The sequence below is a fragment of the Rhinoderma darwinii genome, chromosome 3 (assembly GCF_050947455.1).
Source record: "Rhinoderma darwinii isolate aRhiDar2 chromosome 3, aRhiDar2.hap1, whole genome shotgun sequence".
Taxonomy (NCBI): domain Eukaryota; kingdom Metazoa; phylum Chordata; class Amphibia; order Anura; family Rhinodermatidae; genus Rhinoderma; species Rhinoderma darwinii.
In genome coordinates, this window is record NC_134689.1 from 156,769,570 (window position 1) to 156,792,938 (window position 23,369).

Sequence of the window (23,369 nt, forward strand, 5' to 3'; positions counted from 1 at the left end):
TGTCCGTTATGGTATCCGTGTGGTTTCCGCGTGTACTCAGTGTCTGTTAGGTGTTTCCGTTTCAAACGGACGTTGTGCTTCCGTTTGGCTTCTGTGTTTCCGTTAAAAAACAGAAGGTATTGAACTTTATTTGAACTTGTCACATGTCCCAGTCTGTGAACTTTGGCACGCCCTTCCGTTGCTAGGGCAACGGATCCGTCAGAAGCCTTCTGTGTGCCGTCCATCTTTTGACTGACCCATTGACTTCTATGGGCCCCACGGTCACGGAATCACTGACCAAAGTAGGACATGCTCTACATTTGACGGAACGGAGCAACGAATCCGTCAAAATAACGGAAGTGTGCATGGGCCCATTGAAATGAATGGGTTCAGGGTGCTATCAGTGACAAAAACGGATAGCACCCTGAAGGAAAAAACTCAAGTGGGCATGAGCCTAAGTGGGTTTTAATGCAATGTATTGTTTTCTTTTACAGTACAGTTGAGATTACTAACTATTGGTGCTTATATGATTGCTGTTGGACAGCAATCTTATTTCGTAACATTCAGATACACGAGGGATCTTTCTTCATAACAGGAACTAGAGATGGGGAAAGGTTTATGGTAGCATGAGTTGACTTATATCCTATGAGGGCATATGGAGGTCATAGAGTAGGGGCCCCCACATTGGATCCCTCTCTAACAGTCAGAGAAGAGAGCCACTAAGATAGAGTAACTTTCGTTTCATCAGACTTGGCCCAGGCATGCATTATATGGTCATCTATTCATTATCGGTTGCATGTAATACTACAATTCCCCTGCCATGGGCTATTGTTCCCTGACAAAACTTTCCCCAGCAATATCATCTGAATCCCGGGGTTCCAGGACCCACCGCTATCGGGGTCTTGATTAGTCAACCCCTTTACAGAAAAGTGTTTTACCTCATGATCACTAGTGTATCTCTCATGTAACACATATACAGTATATTGTTATCTATACTAAAGTGCAGGCAACAAGCTGATATAATTGCTTCAAATAAAGCCATGCATTCTTCATGCTGAGTTTGCAGGTGTTGCTGAATCTGTTCTTTCTTATAGTCCTGCTGTAGGATACCAAGTAATCACCGACAAAGGATTTAACTTTTCAACAGTGGATGAGGCATATGTATGCCAGAAAAAGAATCACTTTCAGGTCACAGTTCACATCCGAGTGCTTGGAAACCCCAAATATATCAAAACACAGCTGGGTCTGAATCCTGTTGACAGCTTTTATTTGAAAGTCTTTGGAGTAAAGGTAAACTACATTCCACGCATTTTTTTTTATTTCTTTAATGATTTATTAGAACATGCATGATATTTTTACACTCCATGCACACGACCGTGCCCGCAATCACGTCCCGCGATTGCGGGCACGGCCGGCCGCTGACTGACAGCCGCATTTTCGGGCCGTGCTCCCATACAAAGTATGGGAGCACGGCCCGCAAAATGCGAAAGAACGGACATGTTCCATAATTCCCGGAACATTTCCACGGCACTGACACCCTTCCGTAGTGCTACGGAAAGGTGTCAGTGTTCAATGAAAGTGAATGGCTCCGTTTTTGCGGACCGCAATTGCGGTCCGCAAAAACGGAGGTTTTTTGCTGTCGTGTGCATGAAATGGCCATTGAAACCGTGGTTTACGTTTAGCCCATGACAAAAAGTTTTGCTGGTCATTTGATGCCTACCAGTTTTTCGAGTGTGGGAATACTCTTGTTAAAACCACACAAACATGGGGAGAATATAAAAACTCTTATGTAGATGGATTCAAACCTTCAACACCTTTACTTCAAGAAAATTGTTCTAACCACTATGCCTTCCAGGGCTGGTTTTATAGAAAATGGGGTTTGGGCAATAAACAAAGTAGTCCCTTCCCCCCTTCCCTGCTTACCATTATACAGAGATCAATGCAGGAGAGAGTGGGCTCTGATGTAACAGTCAAATAGTTATCTGTATTGTCGGGCAGAACGATTAGTGCAGATGAGATCTCTACTTAACCTCTGCAACGGACAGTGGGGTGGAATGTTTTTCTGCTCCACCCTCTGATTGTTCATACATTTGGGGGCCACTGGTAAATGCCCAGTTTGTCACTTCCTTAATCCGACTCTGGATTTATCGTACCATTGGAACAATATCTGTTCTCCCCATGTCTTTTTTTTCTACACTTACACTTCTGTGTGGATTATTATAATCTGGACGAAAAAAAAATTGCATTGAAAAGACAGTAAGAGAAGTTATTTTTAAACCTGAACTGACCTGGATCAAAAGTGTGAACTATATATATGTATGTGTGTATATGTATATGTATATATATATATATATATATATATATATATATATATATATATATATATATATATACTACCGTTCAAAAGTTTAGGGTCACTTAGAAATTTCCTTATTTTTGAAAGAAAAGCACAGTTTTTTTCAATGAAGATAACATTAAATTAATCAGAAATACACGCTATACATTGTTAATGTGCTAAATGACTATTCTAGCTGCAAACGTCTGGTTTTTAATGCAATATCTACATAGGTGTAGAGAGGCCCATTTCCAGCAACCATCACTCCAGTGTTCTAATGGTACATTGTGTTTGCTAAATGTGTTAGAAGGCTAATGGATGATTAGAAAACACTTGAAAACCCTTGTGCAATTATGTTAGCACCGCTGTAAACAGTTTTGCTGTTTAGAGGAGCTATAAAACTGACCTTCCTTTGAGCTAGTTGAGAATCTGGAGCATTACATTTGGGGGTTCGATTAAACTCTCAAAATGGCTAGAAAAAGAGAGCTTTCATGTGAAACTCGACAGTCTATTCTTGTTCTTAGAAATGAAGGCTATTCCATGTGAGAAATTGCCAAGAAACTGAAGATTTCCTACAACGGTGTGTACTACTCCCTTCAGAGGACAGCACACACAGGCTCTAACCAGAGTAGAAAGAGAAGTGGGAGACCCCGCTGCACAACTGAGCAACAAGACAAGTACATTAGAGTCTCTAGTTTGAGAAATAGACGCCTCACAGGTCCTCAACTGGCAGCTTCATTAAATAGTACCCACAAAACGCCAGTGTCAACGTCTACAGTGAAGAGGCGACTCCGGGATGCTAGCCTTCAGGGCAGAGTGGCAAAGAAAAAGCCATATCTGAGACTGGCTAATAAAAGGAAAAGATTAATATGGGCAAAAGCACACAGACATTGGACAGAGGAAGATTGGAAAAAAGTGTTATGGACAGACGAATCGAAGTTTGAGGTGTTTGGATCACACAGAAGAACATTTGTGAGACGCAGAACAACTGAAAAGATGCTGGAAGAGTGCCTGACGCCATCTGTCAAGCATGGTGGAGGTAATGTGATGGTCTGGGGTTGCTTTGGTGCTGGTAAAGTGGGAGATTTGTAAAAGGGATTTTGAATAAGGAAGGCTATCACTCCATTTTGCAACGCCATGCCATACCCTGTCGACAGCGCTTGATTGGAGCCAATTTCATCCTACAACAGGACAATGACCCAAAGCACACCTCCAAATTATGCAAGAACTATTTAGGGAAGAAGCAGGCAGCTGGTATTCTATCTGTAATGGAGTGGCCAGCGCCGTCACCAGATCTCAACCCCATAGAGCTGTTGTGGGAGTAGCTTGACTGTATGGTACGCAAGACGTGCCCATCAAGCCAATCGAACTTGTGGGAGTGCCTTCTGGAAGCATGGGGTGAAATTTCTCCCGATTACCTCAGCAAATTAACAGCTAGAATGCCAAAGGTCTGCAATGCTGTAATTGCTGCAAATGGAGCATTCTCTGACGAAAGCAAAGTCTGAAGGAGAAAATTATAATTTCAAATAAAAATCATTATTTCTAACCTTGTCAATGTCTTGACTATATTTTCTAGTCATTTTGCAACTCATTTGATGAATATAAGTGTGAGTTTTCATGGAAATTGTCTGGGTGACCCCAAACTTTTGAACGGTAGTATATATATATATATATATATATATATATATATATATATACTGTATATATAGCACATCACAAACTATACAAGATTTGTACATTTATCACTTCATAGAAGTACATTTCAGCTTGTTTTCTAGGGCAAGCACAGGATGATAAAATGGGACCTGTCAGCTCTCCTGACATTTGTTTTAGTAAATACTTGTATTCCCCATAAAATTGCAATTCTGAGACATCTTCTATCTGAGAACTCTGTGTTGCGCCATTCTTCTGTTATTCCACTTGCAAATGTATGAATAAATCAAAACAAAGATACCACGCCTGCGTTAAAGCATAAAGTTGATATAAACCAAATGGAGCTGCAGTAGCTATTGTATATGGTCAGGGCATAAATGACTACCAAAGGAGAAACTACAAAATGAAAGTGAAAGTACCCCACCAAATAAAACACACACACAGAACAAAAAGTGTTAGAACTGCTAAATACACATACCTACAAGAGTACTGTAATATAGAGCATACTAAGCCGGAGTAAGGGGGGATTCACACGAACGTGTATTGGGTCCGTGCGGGCCGCGTGGTTTTCACGCTCCACGCACAGACCAATACAAGTCTATGGGGCAGTACAGACAGTCCGTGCTTTTTGCGCAGCGTTTGTCCGCTGCGCAAAAAGCGCGACATGCTCAATATCTCAGCGTATTTCGCGCATCACGCACCCATTGAAGTCAATGAGTGCGTGAAAACCACGCAGGTCGCACGGAAGCACTTCCGTGCGAACCGACTGAAACAGCGCACCAGCTGTCAAAAGGATGAATGTAAACAGAAAAGCACCACGTGCTTTTCTGTTTCCAAACATCCAAACGGAGTGTCTTTGAGATGAGCGAACCCGGACAACCGAACCGAACTTCACCGGGTTCGGCCGAACTCGGCAAAAAAATTTCCGGTACGCAACGTCAGGAGATAGTCACTGTCCAGGGTGCTGAATGAGTTAAACAGTTTCAGCACCCTGGACAGTGACTTCCGATCCCAATATACATGAACGTGTAAAAAAAAAAAAGAAGTTCTGACTTACCGATAACTCCCGGCTTCTTCCTCCAGTCTGACCTCCCGGGATGACAATTCAGTCCAAGTGACAGCTCCAGCCAATCACAGGCCAAGCACAGGCTTCAGCGGTCACATGGACTGCAGCGTCATCCAGGGAGGTGGGGCCAGATGTCAAGAGAGGCGCGTCACCAAGGACGCGTCACCAAGGCAACGGCCGGGAGGGAAGTTCTCGGTAAGTACGAACTTTTTCTTTTTTTTTAACAGGTTTCTCGATATTGTGATCGGCATTCACTGTCGAGGGTGCTGAAAGAGTTACTGCCGATCAGTTAACTCTTTCAGCACCCTGGACAGTGACTGACGTCGACTAGACTCATCTCTATGATGGCGGCTGTGCGAAAATCACGCAGCCGCGCATCATACACGGATGACACACGCAGCTGTCAAGTGTTTTTTGCGCGCGCAAAACGCCGCGTTTTTTGCGCGCGCAAAAACGCAACGTTCGTCTGAATCAGCCCTTAGGGAAAAGAATGAGAACCACAGGTGCTCATCCCTTATCTAGCAGCTGTTTGTAATCAAAAGGATGAAGTGTACGGCATAGCAGAAGAGTTTTGTCAGGGTATCGTGAGGTACACTGTATACCAAAATCCAGTCCATATTGCACCCCAGTCAGAGTAGGGAGTGTATAGTAGGATCAAACGTGTTTTAGAGATTAAACGTTCGGATTCCTCAGGGAAAATCCTGTCCTCGTTACTTCGCTCCTCTTAAGCCCTTGACTGAGCATAAAAACATTTGCACATTTTACAAGCAATATAGTTCTATACACAACACCAGAAGCAAGCCCAGTACATATATACAGCGCCAGAACCAAGCTCAGTACATAAATACAACACCAGCACAAATACAGCTCAATTTAGTGCAACCCCTGCCGTATAGGTATGTACGGCGTAAAACTACAGCTCCCAGCATGGCCCGAACAATGATAAGGATATGCTGGGAGTTGCTGTTTCACAAAAAATAAATCATATCATAAGCATCTCGCTGCAGATCACACAGTGACTACAGTGCTGATTAGAGGCAGAATGAACATTTACATTAGGTGACTCACCGGTGACATCTCAGATTCTAGTTCTTTTTCTCCATCCGATCGAGACCTCTATGATGACTTCTTCCGGTCACAGCCCATTTCTGCAGTTTGCCACTGAGATGTCTTCAGCTTCTCACTTTTCCAACATTTCTACACCTATAAATAAAGATAAAGTTCTCATTATTACACCGCACCTCTAATTATAATAGCACCATACACCGTGTCCCACATACACACACACACACACACACACACACTGTGCCCCCTGTAGATAGTGCCTGCCATAGTGCCCCCCATAGATAGTGCCCCCATATAGCCCACCCCCGTATATAGTGTCACACAAATAGCTCCCCCTATAGTGCTCCACAGATAGCCCACCCCTGTATATAGCCGCCCTGTAGATATAGCCCACCCCTGTATATGGTGCTCCACATATAGTCCACCCCTGTATATAGTGCTCTACATATAGTCCACCCCTGTATATAGTGCTCCGTAGATAGCCCACCCCTGTATATAGCCCCCCTGTAGATATAGCCCACCCCTGTATATCGTGCTCCACATATAGTCCACCCCTGTATATAGTGCTCCACATATAGTCCACCCCTGTATATAGTGCTCCACAGATAGCCCACCCCTGTATATAGCCCCCCTGTAGATATAGTCCACCCCTGTATATAGTGCTCCATAGATAGCCCATGCCTGTATATAGCCCCCCTGTAGATATATCCCACCCCTGTATATAGTTCTCCATAGATAGCCCACCCCTGTATATAGCCTCCCTGTAGATATAGCCCACCCCTGTATATAGTGCTCCATAGATAGCCCACCCATGTATATAGCCCCCTGTAGATATAGCACACCCCTGTATATAGTGCTCCATAGATAGCCCACCCCTGTATATAGCCCTCCTGTAGATATAGCCCACCCCTGTATATAGTGCTCCATAGATAGCCCACCCCTGTATATAGCCCGCTGTAGATATAGCCCACCCCTGTATATAGTGCTCCATAGATAGCCCACCCCTGTATATGGTGCTCCATATATAGCCCACTCCAGTATATAGCCCCCTTGTAAATAAAGCCCCCCCATAGATAGAGCCCCCCACGTAGATAAATCCCCCTTGTAGATAAAGCCCCCCCATAGATAAAGCCCCCCCTGTAGATAAAGCCACACATTTTTTTTTATTATAATAAAATAACAAACTATTCAAACTCACCTTAATCACATTACCACGCCGGCCGGCAGCAATGGAGACCTGCTCTCCCTGTCAGTCAGTGCCTTTCAGCGATGGAAGCGCAATACCACTTCACTCATACAAAAGAGCTGAATGGCCGGGCACGGACCGTACCCGGCCATTAATTGCTTCTAATTGTACCTGTGTCCTATAGACACAGGTACAATTATAGTGCAGGAGGAGGTGGCGCTGACGCAGCCTTGATGTGAGTCTTAGGCTAGCCATTTTTCACGTCCAAGGTGCATCCATTCTCTGCGCTGCGGGACGCGATATCACGCATCCACCATAGACTAGAGCCTATGGAGGGATACGTGAAGCGTGAAAAAATAGGACATGTCCTATTTTCACGGACCCTTCACACGGTCCATTGAAACAACAGCCGTGTGAATGGCCCCATTGAATTACATAGGTCTGTGTGACGGCCGCTGTTTTGACGGCCGTCAAATGGACGTATAACACGTTCGTGTGAATAAGGCCTTATAGAAATGAATGGAGAAACTGACTTTCTGTCCACACATGAGACGCTGTGGCAATTGGAGAGTCCTATTGCTGGTCACATGACACATCTGAGGTTCATAAGGGAGTGGATAACTCACAAACACAGCCACCGGTAAGACGATTACTTTCACCCCAATTTACATAATGTGCCTCTCTATTGGGCCAGAGAATAAAATATTTTTGTGGGAGTGCTCCTTTAGCTAAAACGAAAATGTCCGGAAAGCTGACAGATCCACTTTCAGTAACACAAGTAGGTACACAGTCTAACAAATATTAGCAGTGGCACCATATAAATACAGTCTGTATTCTGTACATGTTGCCGGTATATTAACATATTAAATGTTCTAGGTAGAAGCTATGAATCAGACAATCACCATTGAACAGTCTCAGTCTGACCGCACCAAGAGAGCTTTCAACCCTGTTACGTAAGTGCCTTTCTCATAATAATAATAATAATAATAATAATCATAATAATAATAAGACACTGGAGATGGAGGACGAACCAATAAAAAACGATTTTATTTAAAATTTATAGAATGGTTGAATAAATATGGATAGTTTTAATTAAACTTAAAAATGTGGACAAAAATACCAGGATCAATGTATAGCTGCATAATTATTATTACATATCATTGATCAGAATCCATATAAATGATCACATATCATCATTAGACAATTTTAACTCAAGCTCACCTAAAATAAATACACAACCATATATCTATATATCTATTTATATATATATCTATATATCATATATATATATATATATATATATATATATATATATATATATATAAATTCTAGATATATGACAATGTTGTGTATACTAAAACCAGGCAGAAGAACTAGAAGTCCCAGCAAATGTACCCAAATAGCATATGAGTTCAAATAATAGTTTGTAGAACCACAGACTCCAGCAATTTCAGTTCAATCGAGTTCATAAAAAATAAAGACACTTTACAATGTTCTTTTGTAAAACTACAAGTCTCAGCAACTCTAAATCTTATACATATTTATATATATATATATATATATATATATTATACAGGGTCGGCGTCAGCACACCGCGGACCCGAGCAAGTGGGGGGGCCCACTCGGCCGCCGGGTGCTGATGCTGCCATCATGACTCCTGCAGGAGTGGAATCCCTGGCCAGAGTCTTCTAGAGGGAGCCCCTGTCTGGGAGGCGGCATAACTACCGCTGTAGCAGCCATAGTAGCTGCCACAGGGCCCGTGGCATGAGGGGGAATGTGCCGCCCTCTGTTACGCACCCTCCCATGCCCAGTAGTCCTGCTAGCAGCCGCTATGGTTGCTACAGTGGTAGCGACGCCCCTTTCAGTTCTATCTGCGTAATTAGGATGCAGATACTATTGAACGCTGTGGCAGAGCAGGGAGGTATCTCCCCGCTCTTCCATTTACTATGCTACAGACTCCCAGGCAGATTTCTAGTAGCTAATAATGCTCTGCCCGGGACTCTGGCTCTGGGGAAGCCACAGACATCACTGTCCATATATGGACAGTGATGTCGGGAGGTGAGAAGAAGTCCCAGGCAGAGTGCTAGAAGTGGCTCTGCTACAGGACTCTGTCTCTGGGGTAGCCTCTGACATTACTGTCCATATATGGACAGTGATGTCAGGAGGAGAGAAGGAGTAGGCAGAGCACAAGAAGCGGCTCTGCTCTGGGACTCCGTCTGTCGGGAAGCCCCTGACATCACTGTCCATATATGGATAGTGATATCAGGAGCAGAGCAGTGTCCCAGGCAGAGTGCTAGTAGTGCTCTGCCCGGGACTATGGCTTTGGGGTTGCCCCTGTCAATACTGTCCATGGATGGACAGTGACGTCAGGGGGTTCTCCTGAATCAGAATTCCCAGCCATAGCGTCGTCAAAGCTCTGTCTGGGGATTTTCACTTCTAGAGGGAGCCCCAAAGGCGCTACTTGCAGGGAGGGGGGCTGTGTGGCGCTATCAAGGAGGGTGGCTGTGTGGCACTACCAGGAAGGGGGGCTGTGTGGCACTACCAGGAAGAGGAAGCTGTGTGGCAATACAAGGAAGGGGGTCTGTGTGGCACTACCAGGAAAGAGCTGTGTGGCACCACCAGGAAGGAGGGCTGTGTAGCACTACCAAGAAGGGGGCTGTGTGGCACTACCAAGAGGGGCGGCTCTGTGGTACTACCAAGAGGGGGGGGCTCTGTGGTACTACCAAGAGGGGTGGCTTTGTGGCACTACCAGGGAGGGGGGCTTTGTGGCACTACCAGGGAGGGGGGCTGTGTGGCACAACCTGGGAGGTGGGGGCTGTGTGGCACTACCTGGGAGGGGGGCTGTGAAGCACTACCTTGGAGGGGGCTGCATGGCACGATCTACAGTGGACACTGAATTTATGGGGTTACAAACTGGGGGCCTAACTTCTATATGGGAGCATAAACAGGGCCTAACGTCTATATGGGGTGTAAAGTAACGTTTACATCCATATTATTGCCGCTGTGAGTTCCCCCGCAAAGGAGCCTACTAAGTTTGTGTTGCCCAAGGACCCACATAAACCTGGAGCCGGCCCTGTGTGTGTGTGTGTGTATGTATATATATATATATATATATATATATAGTCCTAAGATATATAAACACAGCACTCCAGTACTTCCAAAAAATCAGGCCATGTGCTCGTCACCAGGGGATGAATCAATTCCCCAATTCAGAATAGAGAAAAACATAGAACACAGTAACGGCACCAGGACTTCAAAGTAGATGAAAGCAGGGTGTATTTATTCACCTCAACACAGCAACGTTTCGGTTCAACAGGAACCTTTCTCATGGGGAGGGGGGCTGTGTGGCACTACCAGGGAGGGGGCTTTGTGGCACTAACTGGGAGGAGGGGGCTGTGTGGCACAACCTGGGAGGTGGGGGCTGTGTGGCACTACCTGGGAGGGGGGCTGTGAAGCACTACCTGGGAGGGGGCTGCATGGCACGATCTACAGTGGGCACTGAATTTATGGGGTTACAAACTGGGGGCCTAACTTCTATATGGGAGCATAAACAGGGCCTAACGTTTATATGGGGATGTAAAGTAACGTTTACATCCATATTATTGCCGGTGTGAGTTCCCCCGCAAATGGGCCTACTAAGTCTGTGTTGCCCATGGGCCCACATAAACCTGGAGCCGGCCCTGTGTGTGTGTATATATACATATATATAGTGTACCATAAAAAGATTCTTCTCTTCACATACAGTATATACATTGGTTCCTCAACATACAATATTAATTGGTTCCGGGACGACCATTGTAGATTGAAACCATAACCCTATGGAAAACTGGTAATTGGTTCCAAAGCCCCCAAAATGTCCACCGGAAACGATAAAAAAAGGTGGATTGAAGACAAATAAGCACAAAAATACAAAAAACAACACAGTGCCCATGTAGATAGTGCCGCAATGCCCCTGTAGAGAGTGCCACATTGCTCACTGTAGATAGTGCCCACATAGATTGTGCCACAGTGCCCACATAGTGCCACAGTACCCACATATAAAGTTCCATAGTGTCCACATAGTGCCACAGTGCCCATGTGGATAGTTAAACCCCCTGTAGATAGTGCCACCTGTAGATAACGCCACACTTTCCCCCCCACTGTGGATAACGCCACACACACCCTACCCTGTGGATAGCGCTACAACCCCCCTCCCCTGTAGATAGCACCATTGGGGCTCCTTTTTTCCTGGGATTCCGCTTCAGGAGGAGTTCCCAGACAGAGCGTCCGCAATGATCTGGCCAGGGATTCCGCTTCAGGAGAAGCCTCTGACGTCATTGTCCATATATGGAAAGTGACGCTAGGGGCTCCTCCAGTAGAGCAGTCCCCAGCCAGAGCGTTGAGATGTCCCCAGCCAGAGCGTCGGCAACGCTCTAGTCAGGGATTCCGCTCTAGGTGGAGCCCCTGGGCGTCTCTATACATATATCGACATGTGACGTTGTCCCAGCCAGAGCATCGGCAATGGGATTAAAATTGGGATTCTGCAAGGAGAGGGTGTATAGCCCAATCCAAAAGGTTGGGGTGTGTGTGGTCGCTATCTACAGGGGGGATAGTGCGGCGTTATCTACAGGGGAAAAGTGTGGCGCTGTAATGACGGGGGTAGGGAAACGGACAAGTGAGCCCTGATCTACCCGCCACTCTGTCCCTGCCTACTTGCAACGACCCACCCTAGGCGACGGGGTACAACTGGGCGGCGGTCCCTACGCTCAGTAAGTGCACGAGACAAACAGACAAGGGAACACAAAGCAAAGGGAAAGGGGCAGTTACCCACAGCAACACCGTGAGCAACAGAGTGGTGGACGAGCCGAGTCAAACCAGGAGTGCACGAGGTACCAAACGAATAGCAGGAGAGTAGTCAGTAAGCCAGGGTCAGTATGGAGCAGGATCAAATAGTAGAATCTGTAGCTGGGCCAGGAAACCACACGAGAAGAATCACAAGCAAAGGAGGAACAGGAAAGGCAGGTATAAATAGACAGAGGGCGGGAGCTAGCTCCGTCTGGCCAGGCTGCGATAGGCTCTCCCACTCCTAAGCCTGCCATCCTGAGTGGTGGAAGATGGAGTCAGTCTCAGAGACATAGACTCAGGTGCAGACTGATTACCTATGGGAGTATACACAGAAGTTGTGCCTGGCAGATCCTTTACAGGCGCTATGTAGTGTAGTACATTAATGATGCTGATTGGCTGTAAGAAATAAACCCTGCAAGCGTTATTTGGCTGAAAGGTAACATCCAATCAGCGCTTGTCCTGTCTGTAATGTACTGGGCACAAGCTGAATGCCTGGATGTTCGATCCAATTGCGTGCGGCTACCCGGTCATGGCGCTGCTTCCTTGCCCGCCTGTTGCCGCTGACCAACACATTGTAACCTGAGACTGCATTCAACCTGCGATGACTCTTTAGAGACCATAGTATGTTGAATCCATCGCAAGTTGATTCAAACGTAAGTCAGGGGAACACTGTACTCACAAATGATTCACAATACAATATGGAAGGGGGCTTTATTGAAATCCTTATAATCCACAGGTAATACCACAGATGGGTCCTCACTGGTTTTCTTTATAATCCACTGAGAAGTACTGGGAAGATATTTCCTCATGGTAGGCAAATCACCTAGGCAATCCACCCAGTGATCACCACACAGGTCCAACTGGCATCCACACAAAGATAGGTAGACTCTCAATGGCTCCAACTGTCATAAACAGGTAGTTTGGCTGACTCTCACTGGCTCCACTTGTAATCCACAGGTAGGTAATGACTGCAGTCCAATCTCACTGGCTGCCTATACATGCGTACATAGGCTATTATTAGCCTGGACACAAGCTATGGTCTATAGCTCATCTCCTAAGCCACAGTCTTCCTTTGGGTCCCCTTCCAATATAATCATAAAAGGATAGGATTTCCCTTGGCTCTCTCTGGTGGGAGGAGCTTCCTTTCTCGAATGGCTCTCTATATCTTGGCCTTCTTCTGCTGGAGGTATTGCTGCTCCTGTTCTATCAACATTGTCCCTACACCTCTTCTGGCTCTTTTCTGGCTTTCCTCCGGTCTTCTGGCCTCTTGGTCTCACCGCCGGTGGACTGCCCCTGCTGGTTCTATGCACTGGGTATTATAACTCAGCCAGGAGGTGGGGTTATGATGTCATCCATGACATGGCAATGCAGAATTGATCCCTAAATCAATCCTCTATACGCTTAACATTGAGCTCATAGAGCCACACCTCTTTGTGACCTGTTACTACAGGACTGGTCGATTTTCAATACCACTGCGTTGATTGACCAGAGAGATCTGACTCCATTTTGGACTCCCTCTGTGCCATAGTTACCATAGTAACTGCAGTCCAGTGCAGAGGCGTAGCTAGGCTCTCCAGCACCCGGGGCAAAGATTCAGTTTGGCGCCCCCGCCCAACCTCTTTCCCGACATCTCCTTCCTCCTCTCCGTGTTTGTTTTCTCTACCAATCAATGACGTGTCAATTCTTTTCCACATTTCTTTTTTTGTAACGCGAGCATAAAAACATTTGTACATTTTACAAGCAATATAGTTCTATACACAACACCAGAACCAAGCTCAGTACATATATACAGCCCCAGAACCAAGCTCAGTGCATATATACAGCACCAGCACAAATACAGCTCAATTTAGTGCAACCCCTACTGTACAGGTTTGTACAGTGTCAAACTACAGCTCCCAGCATGGTCCAAACAATAGTAAGGATATGCTGGGAGTTGCTGTTTCACAAAAAATAAATCCTATCATAATCATACCCCCCATCATCTCGCTGCAGATCATACAGTGACTACATTACTGATTAGAGGCAGAATAACCATTTACATTAAGTGACTCACCGGTGACGTCTCAGATTCTAGTTCTTTTTCTCCATCCGGTCCAGACCTCTATGATGACTTCTCCCGGTCACAGCCAATTTCTGCAGTTTGCCGCTCAGATGTCTTCAGCTTCTCACTTTTCCAACATTTCTACACCTATAAACAAAGATAAAGTTATCATTATACCACACACTACGCCCAAAAAAATATAAAAGCGCCATACACTGCACCTCTAATTATAATAGCACCATACACACACTGTGCTCCCTGTAGATAGTGTCTGCCATAGAGCCCCCTGTAGATAGTGCCCCCATATAGCCCACCCCTGTATATAGTGTCCCACAAATAACTCCCCCTATAGTGCTCTACAGATAGCCCACCCCTGTATATAGCCCCCTGTAGATATAGCCCAGCCCTGTATATAGTGCTCCACGTATAGCCCAACCCTGTATATAGCCCCCTGTAGATATAGCCCACCCCTGTATATAGCGCTCCACAGATCACCCACCCCTGTATATAGCCCCCCTTTACATATACTATACCTAAATGGAGGACACCAAACAGTTCCCTAGAAAGTTCATGTTGAATGGCCCTTCACAATGATGTGTGGGCTCTATCGGGAACCGGGCCACAGGCCCATAATAAGCATGGTGGTAACGGTGGACCCGCTGAATATACAACAAAACCTATAACTAGGAGTCTGACACACAAAGGATGGGTTAAAAGATAAAAGTTTATTGAATCAATTAAAATAAACACATATGTAAACTTTATAGATATGAGAACCACAAGAAAGAATGGACAACCAGAACACATGTCACACAGAACATCACTGTGTGAACAGACTGAGCACACCTATATTAAATGACAGTCATAATAGAGAAGTGGTGTGCAAACAGCCAACTGTGTGTAAATGAGAAGTACTAGGAGATAGATGCATCAAACGTATGTGCACTTAATGATTTCTCTACTCAATATATCTAGGACAACAGTCCATGTACAATTAGGGTATGTGCACACGCTAGCTGTCATTTACGTGTGAAAAGACAGACTGTTTTCAGGAGAAAACAGCTGCCTCGTTTCACACGTCAATGCTCCTCCTCGCATTTTGCGAGCCGTCTGAGACGCTCGTAATTCTTGAGCTGTGCTTCATTGAGTTCAATGAAGAACAGCTCAAATTACGTGGCAAAGAAGTGTCCTGCATTTCTTTGCCGAGGCAGTCCATTTACGCGTCGTCGTTTTACAGCTGTCAAACGACGACGCGTAAATTACAGGTCGTCTGCACAATACATCGGCAAACCCATTCAAATGAATGGGCAGATGTTTGCCGACGTATTGTAGCCCTATTTTCAGGCGTAAAACAAGGCATAATACGCCTCGTTTACGCCTGAAAATAGGTCGTGTGAACCCAGCCTTACAGAGATTAACAAGAAGTGGAAATATATCCCAATGAAAATAAACTGTACATTGTGTGCAAATATCTCTTACCCATGTCAAGGTTCAAGTGACTGGCATCCACTATTCAAACTTACCTTAATCCCGTTCCCACGCCGGCCGGCAGCAATGGAGACCTGCTCTCTTCTGCGCAGGTCTCCTGGGGCTTGAACGAAGCGTCTATGAAAGGCGCTGATTGGCTGGAAACTATGACTTTCCCTGTCAATCAGCGCCTTTCATCGATGGAAGCTTCACTGGTACAAAAGGTACCAGTCGCTTCACTGGTACAAAAGCGCTGAATAGCCGGGCACGGAACGTGCCCGGTCATTCATTGCTTCTAATTGTACCTGTGTCCTATCGACACAGGTACAATTATAGTGCAGGAGGAGGTGGCGCTGGCGCCCCCCTCTAGGTTGCGCCCGGGGGAACATGGCCCGCCCGCCACCACCCTAGCTACGCCCCTGGTCCAGTGGCCCTTCAACAGAGCAAAGGCCTTTATAAAGGCCCATACATACAATGAAAAGCTGTCTGGCCATACAATTTACCAAATGGGAGATCTCTCTCTTACATTTTTTAGATTGGTATGTCATGCATGTAGGGGTCAGATAGGTAAAGGGGTTGTCTTACAACGACTCCTGTCCATATGCCCAGTTAGAGCATATGGACTTTAAAAAGGAGGGTCCAAGCTTAGGAACTCCTCATGTATTAAGACCTGACCGCTGCTGCGGGAAGATGTATGCATAGAAACCGTAAGAGAAGCCAGCCTTTTTTTCAAAAAAAGGGTTGTCTTTATGAGGAAATATTTTTTTCTCTAAGCCATTATTGATCGCTTTGCTGTTACTGACAGGTTATAAATGTTCGGTTAAACAAAATTGGTAAAACTAAGACATATCCATATTAGACATATATTCTGTAGGCAGAGTTTCTGCCCATGGGTTAAGAAGATTCATGTCAAATGATTTTTCCACTGTATTTAACTTGACGTATTTAACAATGTGCAAAAAAAGAAGCCTATCTTAAAGGGAATGTGTCGCTAGAATTTTTTTATTTTTTTTGTTAAACAGTTATTATATACATGATTAGACATTGTTCTAATTTTTTTAATTTTTTCACAAGTCAGGAAATATTATAAATTGGATTCTAATTTATAACATTCCCCTGTGCTGGTCACTAGAGGGAGCAATTCCCAAAATTGCAGCATTGTCATGTGGTAAAGCAACCACATGGCTTTATACTGCAAAATTTGAGAAGACACACTCGCTCTAGCGTCCTCAAACAATCCCCCCTCCTTTATCCTGGCTAGTGCCAGGAGAAAGGAGGAGATTGAATGTTCAAACCTCCTACACTGTGTGCCGCCATTTTTTGAGCGAATACACAGTGTAGTAGGCTTACATACAGTGGTAGTCACACACTAAAACACGAACATACACAAACATAACTTACCTGCTCCAGCCGCCGCCACTGCCTCCGGTCCGTCCGCTCCTAGTGCTTGTTTCTAATCACAAGGTTCGGAAGCCGCGACCGGAAGTAGTCATCTTACTGTCCGGCCGCGGCTTCTGGTCCACAAGAAAATGGCGCCGGATGTCGCTCGGCCGAAGACCTTCCATTTGGACTGTGTGGGAGCGTCGCATGCGCCGTTCCCACACAGACGGCGTACACCATAGTGAATGGAACGGCTCCCGTTCGCATTCTCTATGGGGATGTATGTGCCGTATTCCATCTCTGTATGTGTCGTTAATCGACACATACAGAGATTTTAAAAAAACGGCAGCCCCCATAGTGAAGAAAAAGTTAGAAAAAAATAAGTAAAACACAAACACACAAATAAATAAAATCTATTTTAATAAAACACTAAAAGCAAATTGATATTAAAAAAAAATGTTCGCGACACCTTTACTATAAACAGGATTTTGATATTCACTGAAATAACAGCACTTTTAATAAGTGCTCTAAAATGAAAAGACATTACAAACTTGTATCAACACTATTTACACGATTTTCTCATTGCTCTTTCCGACATCTTGTTTTGCTGCTGCCTTCGTTGAAGATCAGGCATATAATAAGACTGGCTAATACATAGTACACTATGATTCTGTTCTCTTCGTGCACTAAACTACCAGAGTATAATGAAACTTAATCAATGAAAAGAATCCCAAATACACTAGAATGGGAACTCAAAAAGCTGACCGGAAAGTTGCTCTTGATATCAGTGCCACAAAATGTCAATCAAGAATTTTCATGCCATTGGATCTCTTAACAAGCATGCAAATCTGAGTCTATGAGTGACTAGACAACTTTATAAAACCTCACCCTCTGAAAGGGAAATCGCGCTGTAGTGCTAGTATTTGATTTTGTTTAGGACTATTTATCTGAATTTTAAACACGCCCAAATAGCTTTAAATGTATTAGACCGGACAGTTATATTAGGCTGCGTTCACATCTGTGTTGTGGCTTCTGTTGTAGCGTATCCGGCAGAGGACCACACGAACGGAAGTTAACATTTCCGTAAAAAACTCTATTGATTTCAATGGGTTTTATTTTTGCATCAGTTGTGCTCAGTTAGGCTTCGTTCCGTCAGGTTTCTGTTTTTTTTTGATTGAAGAAATACCGTAGTCTGTTGCGTTATAGTTTCCATCAAAAACGACTGAAGCCTGACGAAAAGGAGCTTTCAGGCTTTTTTTTAACATTTAAGTCGTTGGATGACGGATACAAACTGACATTTCATCTGTTTGTATCAGTTAGGGCCTGTTCACATCACTGTTCGCTTTCCGTTCCGGGGTTTCGTCGGAGATTTCCGTCGGGTGAACACCGCAACGGAAAGTGAAAGTGAAACCACACTTTCCGTTGCGGGGTTCACCCGACGGAAATCTCAGACGGAACCCCGGAACAGAAAGCGAACGGTGATGTGAACAGGGCCTTATGCATTATATTTAACGGATCCAATTTTTTTTACTGCGCATGCGCAGACTAAAAATGAAAGCAAGAGAGATGCAAAGATAAAAACGGATCCGTTAAAAACGTAGTATAACTGATGACAAACTGACACAAACGGAAAGAAAAGAGTCAGTTTTTTAGACGGATCCGGTAAACTGATCCGTCAAAAACAAACATATTTTACCTTCCGTTGCATTCAGTCTAGGATCAGTCAGTCTGTCCATTTTTTTTAAATTTCAACGGATCTGCTAAAACAGATGCCACAACGCAGATGTGAACGAAGCCTTAGGGCTGGTTCACATCAGAGTTGGCTTTCTGTTCAGGGGTTCAGTCGGAGGTTTCCGTCGGGTGAACCCCTCAACGAAAAGTCGAACGGAAACCTTAGCTTCCGTTTGCATCACCATTGATATCAATGGTGACGGAAACATTACTAATGGTTTCCGTTTGTCACTATTCCGGTAGGTTTCCGTTTTTTAGACGGAGTCAATAGCGCAGTCGACTGAGCTATTAATTCCATCACAAAAACGAAAACCTGCCGGTATGGTGACAAACGGAAACCATTAGCAATGTTTCCATCACCATTGATATCAATGGTGATGCAAATGGAAGCTAAGGTTTCTGTTTGACTTTCCTTTGAGGGGTTCACCCGCCGGAAACCTCAGACGGAACCACTGAACGGAAAGCCAACGCTGATGTGAACCGGCCCTTAGTAATACATAAAAACTCTGAACTTTATATAACATAGAAGAGCAATTGACACCAGTTTTCTGCATCATTTTTAAAAGAATATTACTTTGTCCTGTTGGAAAAACCTGGTCCTCTAAAACAAAATTCTCAACCAGTGATTTTCCTAGATAACATCATGTATATTCTGGTTGAATTTTGGGTTTACAATTTGTGATTCAAGGTGAGCAATTTTTTTTTTTTTAGCAAAATTGTTTTTATGTTTTGTAGGGTAAATTTGCCCCCTGATCAGGTCACTAAAGTAACCCTGGGAAGGTTACATTTTAGTGAAACTACAGCAAATAACATGAGGAAGAAAGGGAAACCAAATCCAGATCAGAGGTACTGTACAATGCATGTGCTTAACTCCATCATTTTATATCACGTAATAATACTAATTAGTAAATGCAATTAAATAGTATTTGTCTGATTGAACTAGAAGAAAAATTCTCATATTAGATTTAATTGTTTTATTACAAAGTCAGTCTATGTTTATCATTCATATTTCACACTCTCTTTTTATGACCATACCTCCCATTGTGTAAACCTGCTTCAAAATTACATGTTTTTTTCTGAGATGGGTAAATATTTGCAAAGGCAAGTAAAATTTACCATGTGTACTGGCAGAACCTATTTATTGAGGTAAAGAATGCAAATGGTCAGAAATAAAACTCTATTGCTCAGCAGCTCCTTGACATTGTCAGCCTCCATAAAAAATACACGGAGCCCCAAAAACTGAGATAGGCCATCAGTTGTCCGGTTGTGAACAACCCTTTTAAGAGTTAAGGTCCTTTTACATGGGCCAATGATCAAGCAAATGATAATTCGCCTGAATGCTCGTTCCCGATCGTTGCCCTGTGTAAACAGGTCAAAGATCTGCCAAACGCTCGTTCATCGGCTAATCGCATAGTCTATGCAGCAGAAAATATTATCGTTGTCGGCAGCACATCTCCCTTTGTTATGAACTTAGATGTGATCGATAGCAGCTGAATCCTGCATGTCAGAGTCACGCAGGACATGCTGTCACCGAAGCCGTAGGATCCGCTGACCTGATGGATTCAGGTTTCAGTGCAAGATACAGCTTCTATATATCCAGGATACATAGAAGCTGTATCTCCAAAAGTAAACTTGTTTTTTTAAAAATAAAAAACAATTAAAAAGTTGCATTAAACCGCATCATACATTGTTTTATTTAAAAAAACAAAAACAAAGTAAGTGTTCAAAGGAATATATAGCCTTTAAATAATCTCTTATTTTATGTGGTTAATTTCAACTGGTTCTGAAAGTGACACCTATTCTTTTGGGCTATTCACAGTTACAGTAGCTGAGCATTGTCTATGTTAATCCTGTCTTGCTTGAAAACCCTTTCCCTGGTTGCCTTTTTACAGGTATTTTATGTTGGTGGTTGGTTTGTATGCTGTAAGTAAGGAGGAGCCCCATCTAGTTGTAGCACATGTCTCTGAAAGGATCATTGTAAGGGTATGTGTGATTTCTTTACTCATTTTGGTATAATATTTCGTTATAAATACCGAAGATGAAGCATGCCGTACAGTTGTAATCTCATTATCCATGCTGGTATTGTTACTAAATATGCGTTTACACAGACGGCAAACACTGGCATAGACAACTGACACTCTGTTAGGGACACTTTCCTCTGTGATGAAGTTTTATGTCAGCACATGTGATTCCCCATCACTCAGATTTGGATGTGAAAGAAAAGATGTCATCAAGATATTTCACAAGAGTTTACATCTGCCGGCAGAAGCAATACATGGGTTTATTTTAATACTGCCTTATCCTTGAAATACAAAGACCTACCAGAGATCAAAGATGGTAAAATGGAAGGAGGGTGAAGTCAGCTACATGGGGCAGGGGTGAAGTTCTATTTAGAACTAATGGACAACTGCATCTATCTGGAAAGTCTCATCCCAGAATTAATGGCTGTTGGAGGGAAAGGGAGACAAAATGAACTTTTTATCCCAATATGATGCCAGTATATGTTAACAAAGGGCTTTTGTTAGGAGTATTTTAAATGGGTTGTTCAGTCTTATGGCTATGCCAACACTTACAACCATTTTTTTTTTATTACTTCAATGCATCTTAAACAGGGGTATACAACTTTTTCTGGTCTGAGGGCCACATCGTCCGATTGTACCACTCCCAGGGGTTGCAATAAAACTTAATGAAGTATTTTCATCTGGGACTTTTCTGACATATATACTGTGTATACCATAAATCTCTGGAAGGTGGGGTTCCAATTTTGCCGAATTACGCAACTCTCATAAAATACAATAGAGAGACCAGCATGCATGCGTGGCCATGCACCTACCCTTTTAGAGGATCACTCTGGGTAAAGTTGACACACTGCATTATGCCTAGCGCAGGCCCTGAGAGGGTAGTAAATGAGAAAGTGATTTCAAGTGCACCAAAAAGAGAATACCAGTCATGTACTGACCCCTTCAGACCTGTGCGAGGCATAACGCCGTCACGGTTTATACCCCCCATAATAATGCCAGACAGTGCCGCACAGTGCCGCTGGGTGTCGCACAGAATGGCTTTGTAAGCTGCAGGTAGTGCACCCCTGATTTAAAGTATAATAAAAGGAAGCAACTTTGTCAATGGGCTTGATCAAAAATATTCTTCCATGTTGTGTCTACAACTCATATTAAGACCTACACCATATAGCCAAAAGTGCATGCTCCTCCTAATTATTGAGTTCAGGTATTTCAGCCACATCCATTGCAAACAGGAGCATAAATTCAAACACACAGCCATGCAATCTCCATAGACAAACATTGTTCGTAGTATGCGTTGTAATGCAAAGCTCCGTGACTTTAAACGTGGCACTGTTATAGGATGCTCAACTCCATATTAACGCCCATGGCTTTGGAATGAGATGTCCACCAAACTCGAATAGGTGTGGTAGTATGTGTTTCCATGGTTGCATACTACAAACAAGCCTTGTGTAGCCTGATCACCTAATCATGCTCTTTTCTAGCTAGACCCTACTTCTTGTTAATATAAATATGCAGTGGCGGATCATCATTGGGTGTTTTACGTGGCTGCCCGAGGCTCCTGGGGGGCCCATGACTGCCCAAAGTACAATGTAATTTTGTAACGTATTTGCCACGAATCGCGGCAAAAACCATGACAAAACGTCATTGTATATGTCCTGCAAAAGGACCTTTAGACATATGGTCACATGACCTCATCTCTGAAGTTTTTACTACTGTTTAGAGACCTGCTGGTCACATGACCGCAGGTCCTTGTGCAGCAGCAAAATTCCACAAAGAAGACTGAGGTGAGCTGCTATGTAAGTATAAGGGGATGGATTTGTTTAAGGGGACTGTATTTAGGGGGACTGGTCTGTATATTTAGGAGGTTTTGTGTCTGTATTAGTTTAAGGGGTCTGGGGGTCTGTATTTAGGGGGTTTGAGGTCTGTATCAGTTTAAGGGGTTTAGGGTCTGTATATTTAGGGGTCTGTGTTAGTTTAAGGGGTCTGGGGTCTGTATTTAGGGGGTCTGTATTAGTTTGACGTCTGAGGTCTGTATTTAGTGGGTCTGGTCTGGGGTCTGTATTAGTTTATGGGGTCTTTATTTAGGGGTCTGTATTTAAGGGTCTGGTCTGGGGTCTGTATTAGATTAGGGGGTCTGGTCTGGGGTGTGTATTACTTAAGGGAGTCAGGTCTGGGGTCATTATTAGTGCAGGGGGGTCAGGTCTGGGGTCTGTATTTAGGGGGTCTGTATTAGTTTGAGGTCTGGGGTCTGTAATTAGGGGGTCTGTATTTAGGGGTCTGGGGTCTGTATTAGTTTATGGGGTCTGTATTTAGGGGGCCTGGTCTAGGGTCTGTATTAGTTTAGGGGTCTGTATTAGTTTAGGGGGTCTGGTCTGGGGTCTGTATTAAGGGAGTCCGGTCTGGGATCATTATTAGCATAGGGGGTAGGTATGTGATCTGTATTTATGGGTCTGGTCTGAGGTCTGTATTTATTTAGGGTGCTTATTCTGGGGTCTGTATTTGTTTAGGGGGTCTGGGGACTGCAATAGTTTAGAAGGTCTGGGTCTGTATGTATTCTATGATCTAGTCTGGGGTCCAAATTTATTAGTCTGACTAAAAGGGGTTGTCCAGGCACATCGATA

General features: G+C 44.0%; 1 protein-coding gene across 1 annotated transcript in view; it reads left to right on the forward strand.

The window, feature by feature from the left end:
- The window catches only part of MYRFL (myelin regulatory factor like), a 226,940-nt gene that overhangs the window by 44,229 nt on the left and 159,342 nt on the right, over positions 1–23,369 (forward strand). The window contains exons 7-10 of the mRNA XM_075859394.1: positions 1,074–1,269; positions 8,161–8,237; positions 19,463–19,573; positions 20,620–20,710. Of these exons, the coding sequence (XP_075715509.1) occupies positions 1,074–1,269; positions 8,161–8,237; positions 19,463–19,573; positions 20,620–20,710 (475 nt within the window). The remainder of the gene's footprint in view (positions 1–1,073; positions 1,270–8,160; positions 8,238–19,462; positions 19,574–20,619; positions 20,711–23,369) is intronic.